At 41.8% G+C, this 12,150-nt stretch overlaps 1 protein-coding gene across 1 annotated transcript in view; it reads left to right on the forward strand.

The window, feature by feature from the left end:
• Positions 1–7,656, forward strand: part of LOC102292124 (sacsin) — a 24,712-nt gene extending 17,056 nt beyond the window's left edge. Inside the window, exons 8-9 of the mRNA XM_014332341.2 lie at positions 6–5,887; positions 5,939–7,656. Of these exons, the coding sequence (XP_014187827.2) occupies positions 6–5,887; positions 5,939–6,792 (6,736 nt within the window). The 3' untranslated portion in view covers positions 6,793–7,656. The remainder of the gene's footprint in view (positions 1–5; positions 5,888–5,938) is intronic.
• The last annotated feature ends 4,494 nt before the right edge of the window (positions 7,657–12,150 follow it).

The raw sequence follows: 12,150 nt of genomic DNA on the forward strand, positions 1-12,150 counted from the left end.
TTTGAACTGATGAAGAATCACATTTATGATGAAGACTCTCACCACTGGAAAACACTCAGGACAACTGCATTTCTTCCAGCATATTCACCTGGTGATACAAAAATGGAAGGAAATGTAACACTTAAAAGGCCCACTGATGTTTTTAGTGACAAATGCTCCCTTCTCGTTAACATGACACAACCAGTGTTGGATCATACTAATCTAAACATACACAACACAGATCCAGTTCTACAGATTTTAGGAGTTCACAGCACTCCAAAACTACAGATGGTGCTTCAGCAGTTGCACCAAACAAGCACACAAGCACACTCTATTGACAGATCCATGCTTTACAAAATAGCATCTGAGTGCTATAAGTTTCTGGATCAGTGGATCTCTCATTTTGGAAACGCTTACATCCCACACTGGGCATACTCATTTCCATTCATCCTCATTGGGGAAACATTTGTGAATGTTGATCGTGTAGCTGAGAACGGGCAATTTGAAGCAAAGCCCTATCTCCACGTACTTCCAGCTGCCTTCACAAGCTTCAGGAACCTCTGGACATGTATAGGTGTTGAAAAACAATTCACGACCACTCAGCTTCTAACTGTGTTGCAGGAATTAAAAGCTCAACATGGAAACCAGCCCCTACCAAAGAGTGATCTCTCAATTGTCCTCACAATTTTAAATAAAGGGATATTTGAGGCCAAATTGAAAATCACGCATGACTGTCTGATACCCAATGAGCATGGAGTTTTGCAACCTGCAAATGAGCTGTTTTACAATGACAGCCCATGGATGCCACTCACTTCAGGTGTCACATTGTGTCACGAGAATATCCCACGTGTTATGGCTCGCCACCTTGGAATCAAAACAACAAGGCATCATACTTTGGAAAACCACACATTTGATGACCTTTCACCATTAGCTTTTGAGTTTGAACAGCAGGAAGAACTCACTGTTCGTATTAAAAACATAATTTCAGCCTATCCATCAAAGAAGGATATCCTTAAAGAGCTCATCCAAAATGCTGATGATGCAGAAGCAACAGAAATTCACTTCATCTGGGACAAAAGACAACATGGGAAAGTAAAAACATTTGGGAAGAAATGGAACAATCTCCAGGGTCCAGCACTTTGTGTGTTCAACAACAAAGTGTTTTCTGATGCTGACATTAAGGGAATTCAACGGCTGGGAGAGGGAGGAAAGCACAGCACCCCAGGGAAGATAGGCAAGTACGGAGTTGGATTCAACTCTGTTTACCATCTGACTGACTGCCCTTCGATCCTTACAGGAGATGAAGTACTTTGCATTTCTGACCCCAATCAAAAATACATTGAAAATCATTCAAATAAACCACGATATGGCATTGGCTATAAACTAGCTGACACTTTCAAAGAAATGTACGTAGATGTCTACAAATCCTTTCTTCATGACAAATTTTCTCTTAAAGACGGCACCATGTTCAGATTACCTCTGAGGATGGGTACAAATGCAAATACCTCCAAAATATCACAGCAAGGAGTCACTGACCGCGACATGAAAGAACTGTGCTCTGCCCTCTCTGAAGATCCTGAAGGACTAATTCTCTTTCTGAAAAACATCTGCAAAATCAAAGTCCATGAAATCAGTGAAGATTCACAAGAACTTAAAACCATCTTTGAGGTTGAAAAAAATCTGCCACAGAAAAGTCGGGACGAGAAAGATGCTTTTGTAAAACATCTACAAAATGCACTGCAATCAGACAAAACAGCAACACCGCACAAGACTTTCTATGAAACTGTGATTTCCACCTCAGATAAAAGACAAAGTAAGTGGATTGTTGCAGAACAGTTTGGCTCCTTCAAATACAATTTTCTCTTGAAAATATCAGACAAACTTCCCCAAGCATCATTAGCTGCACGTGTGAACACAAAAGGATCCAGCGTCATGGATTTTAAAGGAGAAGCCTTTTGTTCACTTCCTTTGCCAGGGAAAACTGGACTGCCAGTACATGTCAATGGAAACTTTGAGGTTGATTCTGCCAGGAGAAGCCTTTGGAAAGAAGATGGGAAGAGTAAGAAATCAAATTGGAATGAGATTTTGAAACAGAACGTCATTGCACCACTGTATGCAGATCTCCTGCATTACATCAGGTGCAGCATTGCAGTTAAGAAAGTTTCCCTTACATTTATTGAATCATGTTTCAGTACAGAATACTTGTGTTTTTGGCCAACTGTGTCCAAGGATGTTTGCCCAGACTGGCATGAAATGATACATGGAGTATACAGATCACTGAAAGAAAAAGGCCTTGATGTAATCCCTGTGATGAAGAGCTCAACACGGAAAATTGCAGATAAAAAAATTAAAGAATACTCTTTTGACTGGTGTAATGTCAGCGAAACAGACTCACTTGAGGACCCTTATCTGACAAACCTGACAAACTACAAGCTGATGCCCATCTTGGAAGATCTTGGGATGAAGCTGGTTCCTTATTCCACAAACATGCAGAGGATTTGGAAAAGTTTCAGATCTGCTGAGGTTGAAGTGAAAGAGGTCAGTCCCTCCACTGTGCAGACTTTCCTACGAGCAAAACCTCTCAATGATCCAACCCAAACAGATGAGGATTTGCCTTTACCCATAAGTGCCACTTTGATCAAAGATGAGACAAGATGTTCGGAGCTCTTGAGTTTTTGTTTAAAAGATTTCTCCTCACAAAAGGTCACCCAGGACAATTCAAATTTACTTGATGGGCTTCCGCTTCTTCTCACAAGAGATAAAGTATTGACAGTTTTCAACTCCCAGTCACCCAAGTTGATATCAAGATATGCAAATCTCTTCTTTGGCTGTGAGGAAAAATTTGCAGATTATCACACAAACATTCAGCACATTCGTCTTCTACAAACTTTTAACTTTGTCAAAACGTTATCATTGCCATGTGCAGCAAGAGCTTTGAAACCATTTGTTCGGCATCTTCTTGAGAACTGCTATGTTGATCCGCACAGTGGTCTTCATGTCCCAAATGAGACAATGTTGGAGTGGCTGAAATCACTTTGGATGTTCATAACAAGTGAAATTAAACTACCAACATCTAGAGATGACGAGTCAAGTCTGACACTAAGTGATGTGAAGAAACTCTTCAGCGACTGCTACATTTTACCTGTTGTGTGTCCAAGGTTGAACAACAAGCACTTTCTGCAAACAATGAAACACATGTCAAGTGTTGTGTTTGCCTCACAGAAACACAAAGACATATCAGGCATCCTCTTCAAACTTGGTTTTATGAGGTTTGATCATGTTTTCTTCTCTGAGGTGGACCGACGGGTATATTCATATCTACAGCATGAGCTTCTCGATGTAGATGATCAAAGCTCAGTGTTGGATCAAATGTACAACATTAATCGCTCAGAGTTTTCCCACCTTTCAAATGATGATATGAAGGAGTTTCAGATGTTCCTGCAATCAGGATTATCCAAGTTCAAAGTCAGCCAAGAGTATGTGAGGAAGCTCAAATCCTTACCAATATTTGAAACAACACAAGGTGAACGAGTGAGGATTGATGGACCTAAAAAGGTTTTCATCCTTAACATCAAATATTCAGTCATATTTCATGATTTGTCCAACCTACACACAAACAGCAGCATCTTTCTGAAACACAACTCTGAGAACTACATGCTGTCACAAACACTCAACATTCAGGTCCTGAATGATTTGGAGTATTTCATGAAGTTCATTCTGCCTGCTGTACACCAACTCACAGAGACACAGATTCTTCACAGCCTCAAACTGTTGCTGTCACTACATTACTCTTCAGAGGACAAGAAAACTATCATCTCCTCACTGAAGACGGTGAAACTGATTCGCAGTTCTCAAGGTAGACTGGAGCCTGCATCATACTACTTTGATGAGAGTGTGGAGCTGTACAAACAAATGTTGCCCCACGAAAGATTTGTTCCTGAGAGATTTTGGTCTGAACTGTGTGAAGGAGATAGTTATATAAAAAAACAAGCAAAAGAGCTGGTCAGAGAACTTGGAATGAAGCATGTTGTGTCAGCAGACGAGATAATACATTTTGCTTACCAGCTGGAATCAGAAGGAAAAGTTAACAGAAGACTCAAAGACATGAAACTAAAATCATCATTACTTTTCAGGGAAGTCTTAAATAAAGCATGCAACATCAAAATTAAAGAGCAACATTTTTTGGAGAGGATTGCCGACATCAAATTCATTTTTCCAATAATGATTCGAAAAGAACTGTCCAACTACCACCAACCATTTGCTGCTGAAGGAACTATGGTGAAAATTAGAGGCTCTTTGATTGAGAAAAAACCTGAGCATCAAGATTTGATTTGGTCCTCAATGCCAATTATAGACCTACCAGTTTACACAACACAGAAACTTATGCAGATGATAAAAAATGCAGGAGCTCATGAGGAACCACCTCCAAACTGTGTAACCAGTAACATAAGAAACATCTGTCAGTCACCATGTGAAACTGACCAGCTGATCAAAACACGAGCTAAAGTGTTCAGAAGTTCCTACGCTTACCTGCAAGCAAAAAGATTTGAAGGAAACCAGCTGGCTGGTCTTCCTGTTGTGTTGGTTGAAAAAGACACAAAACTTATGAGGCCTGATGACATGTGTCTGTCACTCTCCTATGATCTGGACTTCAGACCATATCTGTACAAGATTACTCCAGAAGATGCAATGTATGCACCGTTCTTTCAGAAAATTGGTGTGAAGAACGAAGCTACTGCAGAACAATATTGTAATGTTTTGGCAGCAGTTTACGCTGATTCCTGTGATAAACAGAAACTACATTCGAACCAGCTGAGAACTGTGAAACGAGCTGTTGAGCAGTTGTTTAAGTCAATCAAAACTCACGGAAACCAGACGCTTCTTGAAAATGTTGAGACTTTGTATCTTCCAGCAGTAGATGGTAAATTATACCCATCATCCACACTCTGCTACAACGACACAGTGTTTGAGACCAAAAGGTTGGAAGAAGCGCTGGAGAACAAGTTCCTGCTGCTTGAGAAACTCAGTGAATGTCATTTGGGCAACGACAAATACATGCATCATCAGCTGTTGGAACTGCTGCCTCAGAAATTTCAGCCAAAGATGCTGTCTGAGTTCACAGAGGAAAGAGTTGTGGAATCAGAGATGCAGCTTTGTACACTTGGGACTGGCTGTGAATTTAGTGGATGGTTTGCTAAACATCTCTCCTCAGGAGCCTTTAAATATGGATTCATTTGTCTTATTAGAGAGCAGTTGCAAGGCAAAATAACACAAGAAGATGCTTCTAACATATGTGAGAAGATTTTTGGCAGTATACAGATTATCTGCTGCAAAACATTGGAAACAACACTCTGGCTCAATAAACAGCCACTTCCCAAAACTGATGAAGAAACTGATGTATCTGTGGAACGAGGGCAACAAGGATGCACCTTTTACTTAAAGCACAATGATGACATGGCTCCCAAGGTAATAAATGAAGTCATTACAACATTGACAAAAGAGATTAATGCTCTTTTAGGAAACAGAATTGCATCGGTTCATCTTCCAGTGCTGGGACAACTCCTCATGTGTGATGATCTGCAAGATGTTCGAAAAACTCTGGCTAAAAATCAGATCCGTGACAGTGCTGAAACTGAAAGTTCCTCTTTTAGTCCAGCAGCCCCTGGGACAGAAGTTCCAGGAGAATGGCATGATTGTTTGGACATGAATGTCTTCAACAACTTTGAAGAGGGGGAATATGTTGGCTACAGCATTGATGACAAGTACATTTATGCAGTTATTGTTGAAGAACTGCCTGGTCACAATGGACGATATTCATGGAGATACAAAATAGAAGTAGGAGAAGATGAGCCCATTGAAGTCAGCTGTGTTGATCTGTTTCAGTTTAAACGAGAAAAGAAAGTAAAAACAGAAAGGAGGAAATGCATGGAGCCAGGACCACAGAAGAAGATGCTAAAACCAGAAGAAAACACTTGCATGGAGCTGGAACCACTGACAGGAGCTGTGCCACATTCTTCTGAATCATCAATAAATTCCTTACCAGCCTCTGTTCAGGAAGCTAAAAGGGAAATTGATAAATGTTTGGCAGAGATCTGGAGGCTTCCTGAGGAGGAGAGGCACAAAGCCATCAAGAGACTGTACCTCAGGTGGCACCCTGACAAAAATCCGGATTGCCAGTCTCTCGCCAGTGAGGCATTCAAATATTTACAGAATCGAATTGATGAGCTCAGCAAACCCAAAGCTGCAGGCTCAATCTTTTCAAGCAGAAATACACATTTCAGAGGCTTCTATCAACAGTGGAATCAGGAGGCCAGGTATCACAGAAACAGTCGAGAGAGGTTCTCTAGAGGCTCTAGCGGTTTCCATTCCTACAACTTCTGGACCCACAATGAAAATGTCCCAAGGCCAGACAGAGAAGAGGCCAGACGTTGGTGTAGACAGGCTCGCTGTGATCTCAATGCAGCTCACAAAGACACTGGTGGAGGGAGCACAGAGTGGTGTCTGTTTAAGGTCCATCAAGCACTGGAAAAGTCTCTCATAGCAGCATGCTATAAAAGAAATGGACAACGCCCCAACAGCAGCTCAATTTCAGCCACTGCTGCACAAGTTTCCCGCTACAGCCTCCAACTGAGAGATCTGCCTGAGATTGTGAAAAACCTGCAGACACTCGGAGTGGATCCCAAAAAGACTCAATATCCCAACTGCCATCCATATCCTCACATACCGAACGGACAATTCAGATCAGAGAATGAAATGCTGGCACTGAACAAGGCATCAGAGCTCCTTAATAAAATAGAAGCATATGTGAATTAAGGATTTAAGACAGATGGACTATCAATTACTGTGACTGTGTTTTGACATGTTAAAAGGATGATATCTACAATCTAAAGCTCAAATATTATTTAGCATCACAATCAAAATTAAATGATTTTTTTTAAATTGTCTCAGTACTAAAGACTAACCAACTTTTAACGAAGACTGAAATATCAGTGTTTTGTTTATTACTACATTCATTTCCAAATACTTACTGAAGAAATATTCTGTGTACCGTTTTGTTAAGAAAATGTAAAGATCAAATATTCTTTTATTTCCTCAAGTATTCTTGTTTTCTTTTTTATTACTACATTTGTTGACATACAGACTCACATGGCTCACCTGCTTGAGATCCACATACTTATTATAATGAAATGCAAATGTTCAGATTTTGATGTTTTAAACAGTTGTGATCACTTGCCAAAGCAAAATTTAACTAATGTATGTTTAGATGTTTTCCTATGTTTTAAACAAGTTCTACTACTGAGACCCAAGTATATATTTTTACATTTTAATCGTTTATCAGACATAGGAACCAAAACAATACTATATGAATTTGTTATAAAAGGGTTTTTTTGTTTCCCAAAAGGTTTTTAGCTTTGATATAAAAATATATTTAATGTAGTTTTGTTATAAAATACAAATGGTAAATAATTTGGTTGAGCCTTCTCACACCTAAGTAATGGTTAAGATTTTATTGAATTTTTATTTGCTTAAGTGATAAATGAAATGGTAAAATCGCAATCTGTGTCATATTTTTAAACACTTTTATGAAATGATTTCCAGCTTTTTTTATAGTTATTTTTGAAATCTTCTTTGTATCAATTATGAAGCAAGACTTTTTCAAAATAAATCATTCCTACCTTATACTGAGTGTCTCTGTGTGTGATGTTATTTCACTTCATTTTACACCAAAGACTTGTTTATTTTATCTTTTTAACTTGTCACTGTGTGTGAGGTGATGGATGACCTCCGGTTGGTAGCATTTCCCACCACACAAAAGATTTTAGGCATTTGAATCATTACTATTTTTATTTTTATGTTATTTTCAGAAAAATAACTGAAAAGGGGGCACTGTCAATTGTGGCCCAGAGGTCAAAGTATATGAGTGAGAGGGCATTTCCTTTTGAAGCAGCCACAAAAGCAGGAATCTGAGCCGAGACTAGCACAGGTAGGTCTAAAAGTAAACACAAAAAACATATGAGCAATAATTTTTACAAAGTCAGTGTACCACGAAGTGGGGTCATCCAAGTTAGATATTTTCCTTCATGACACATATAACCCAAAGTTTTTCAACTGTCATTCAAACTCACTGTATTTAAAATGAGTCTGTGATATTGTATAACAACATACCTGTTTCTTCCCGTCTTTTGCTATAAAACATGCATTAAACACAGCTGACAATAGTGACAGACATCAAAATATTTATGGAATAAGTGAATATGTGTGTTATGTCCCCACATGAAAGCTAGGCGAAGAGGGTGGGGGACAGTAACAGTTGGATCCGGGTTGAAATGAAAAGGACGCCAGGCAGAGGTGTTTAACACAAAATAAGTCTGTATTATAACCAATGAACCAATAACCATACAAACAGTATCAACACAAAGAGGCAGCAATGCTGCTCCGACGATAAATCAAAGGCCAACCCAAAGAAATGGTGGCCGCTTCAACTCTGAAAACAATTATAAGGATTCAACAAAAAAAAGACAGCAACGCTGCTATAAGTAGTGATGTGACGTTCTGTATCGAGGCTTCAAAGCTTGTGTCGAGTAATGGAGGGGGCATTTCCATGATGCGCGTAACAAGGCTTGCTTCATTTATGGGAGGAGCTGAAAATGATGACGTCCGAAGCCTCGCTGCCCAGCTGTACCATGTGACTGGTTAAAGGAGTGGTTCGAACTTTGCCGCGAGCTATGACAGGGATATAAACCCATCAGACTTCATTCAAAATGTGGGTGTTTGATGCAGAGTTGCGGTTAGTGAGAGTTTGGAGAGAGTTTGGAGGTTTAGGAGAGTGAGGAGAGAAAGTCAGGAGAGAATGGAGCCAGCTAAGAAGAGGAGGATGTCCTCCCCTGTGTGGGAACATTTTGATCTTATTCCTCCCAACAAGGTATGTAAATTTCTACAGAAGATGTATTTTCATAATACTGACGGTGCAATACAATTTATGTTAAGTTCTCTTTACTTTTGTACAAGGTGAAGTATTTGCTATGTGCCGGGGAGCTGAGATATAACAACAACACCTCATCCATGCTTAGGCACTACAGAGCTTTGCATGAGAATAAGGGGAACACCGATTGTGGAGCAAGACCAGGTGAGCCATCAAATGCCATGATAATATAGCATGCAGTAATGTTACTAAATGATATAACAATATTATACAACTGTAATAAGTTACGTGTGTGATATTTATATTTGTGCTTTGTTTTTATTGTCTTTCCTCAGGAGAACAATCTCAAATACATGAAGACCTGGTTAGCATGGTGATTGAGGACTCCCAGCCATTTAGCACTGTGGAGGACAAAGGCTTTAAAAGATCTGTTAAATCATTAATTCCTAGCCATGTTCTCCCCACTAAAAAGGTCATAAAAGCAGTGAAAATTTAGTTTTTACAGAATAAAATGTGAACAGGCAGGACTTAGGCTCAAAGCCTCAGTGTGTTGCTGTCCCTATCTCAACGTTACAAAAGCACAACCACTGTCCATACCCCAACCACACCTCACCTCACAGTAAATGATCGTTTCCATTTTAAGCATTTCCAAATAATCATTTTCCATACTGCCAGTATAAATATACACAGTATACTGCCATCACTACAATATACATGTTTTACACACTCCTTTTGTTGTTGACATTTACAGGCTGTGTGCAAAATGCCACACTCTTTAAATTCATGCCAACTAATATTTTTACGTCCAGTAGATGTCCTACTAGAGCAAATGAAGCTTCAAGACGCTTTGCGCTGGGGTGAACTAATTGGATGAAAAGCTTCAGTGCTTCATGAAGCTTCATCTGCCTATCACTAGCTATAAGCAATAAACCAGACAGGCAAAACCAAGAAATAGAGGCCGCTGTCACTTAAGAAAAACAACTGCTCAGTTGAGAGTTACTCACAAAGAGCCACGCACGGTGGGGCTGGTCACACTCACAGCAGGCCTTTTCCACGCCTAGACCAGAATCACACACTGATCAGCACAGAGGAAATCCACTAGAAGCCTCTGCCACACCTGCACTGCTCTCCTCCAGCTTATATCACCTCTGGAGGGTAATTGGTGGTAAACGAGGGCAGATGAGCAGTAGGTGTGTCCTAAAGGAGAAGGCAGGGCAGAGAGAGACAAGGGGAGGGGCAAGAAAGAAGGAGGAGGAGAGGAAGAGGACAGCACCACGCCCACACACTCAGAGGATGTGACATCCCCCCCCCCCCTTACATTCACACTATACAAAACACAGAACAAACGCATCACTATGCGCTGCGTGAGAGTGCATCAGCCACCAGATTCTCAGTCCCTTTCTTGTGTTGGATGACCAGATCATAATCTTCCACCAGCAATGCCCAGCGTGGTTGTGGTTGTACATACGTTGGAGAAACGTAAGAGGATTGTGATCTGTAAACACTGTTACTGGAAAGGAGCTAGAGCCCACATAAACGGTGAAATGGGTTAGGGTTAGGAGGGATTTTGCAGACTCAAATGCATGCTGGCATTCCCCTGACCACTCAAACGGGATTTTGGGGCTACATAGCTTCCACAACTACCGCAAAGTTCTTGCAAAAACAGCGATAGTATCCGGTCATGCCCAGGAACCGCTTTAGCTCCCGCCTAGTGGTTGGGGCCGGGTAGCTGAGAACAGCCTCGACTTTCACCTCCACCGGGCAAACCTGCCCGAAACCCACCTGCTTTCCCAGGTACGTGACTGTCGCTTTGGTGAACTCGCACTTAGCGAGATTTAGAGTTAATGAGGCTTCGGCCAGTCGCTGAAACACTGATTGAGGGATAGCCACATGCTCTTCCCACATGTCTGTGTATATCACTACATCATCCAAGTACACATTACACCGAGGCACATCCCCCAAGACCAGCTGCATTAAACGCTGGAATGTGGCCAGTGCGTTTTTCATGCCAAACACCATCACCGTGTACTGCATGAAATGGTTGGGTGTAACAAATGGGGAACCGTCAGAGGCTCTGGGGGTGAAAGGCACCTGCCAATACCCTTTAAGAAGGTCCAGTTTGGAAATGTATTTGGCAGGACCTATATTGTCAATGCAATCCTCCATACGAGGAAGTGGAAAAGAATCAGAGACTGTCAATGCATTTACCTTTCGGTAGTCGGTGCAGAAACGGGGGGTGCCATCAGATTTGGGCATAAGCAAACACGGGGAGCTCCAAAGGCTGTGGCTGGGTTGTGCCCAACCGTTCTCTACTAAATAACTGACTTCCTTCTTCATCACCTCGCGCTTTCCCATGGGGCAGCGGTACGCATGCTGTTTGATTGGGGTTGCATCACCAACATTGATATCATGTTCGGAGACACCAGTACGCGAGGGCACATCACCAAAGAGAGAAGGGTAAGAGTGCAGTAGCCCAAGCACATCTCCGCACTGTGAAGGGGACAGATGAGACAAATGGGCCGTTGCCTCTGCTAAATAAGCCAAATTCGCCAACCGCCCACACTGTTGTCCCTCAGAGAGTACACGCAGGTCGTCATCAGCACTGGCCTCTCTGCTCAGCACGGCGGCAGAGACAGAACTGGGGGTTGCTGTGCTGGCAACAATCTCATGGGTTTCCCTATCATGGTAGGGTTTCAACATGTTAATGTGCCACAGGCAAGTTTTCCTCCTGCGTTCCGGGGTACTGAGGACATCATTTGTCTCGGACACCTTCCTCACTATAACATACGGTCCCGCAAAACGAGTTGAAAGGGCAGAACCGGGCACCGGTAGCAACACTAGGACTTTGTCACCAGACTGAAAATGTCTTTTCACAGCCTTCCTGTCATACCACTTCTTCATGCTTGCCTGCGATGTACACAGGGCCCCTTTTGCTAGTGAGGCAGCATGTTGCCATCGATCCCTACACATCTTCACAAAATCTGCCACGTCAGTTTTTGGAACTCCTCCGCTAAGGAAACCCTCTTTCAGCACTTTCAGTGGGCCCCACACATCACAGCCAAACACAAGGGTAGCTGGACTGAACCCCAAGGACTCCTGGTTGGCATCACGTATCGCACAAAGCACAAAGGGGACACCCTCATCCCAACTCCTGCCCGTGTCGTGGCAGTACTTTTTCAGCATGGCCTTAAGCGTTTGGTGCCAACGCTCAAGTGCACCCTGCAACTCTGGGTGGTAAGCACTGGACA

The sequence above is a fragment of the Haplochromis burtoni genome, unplaced genomic scaffold (assembly GCF_018398535.1).
Source record: "Haplochromis burtoni strain Fernald_Lab_line unplaced genomic scaffold, NCSU_Asbu1 Contig_29, whole genome shotgun sequence".
NCBI lineage: Eukaryota > Metazoa > Chordata > Actinopteri > Cichliformes > Cichlidae > Haplochromis > Haplochromis burtoni.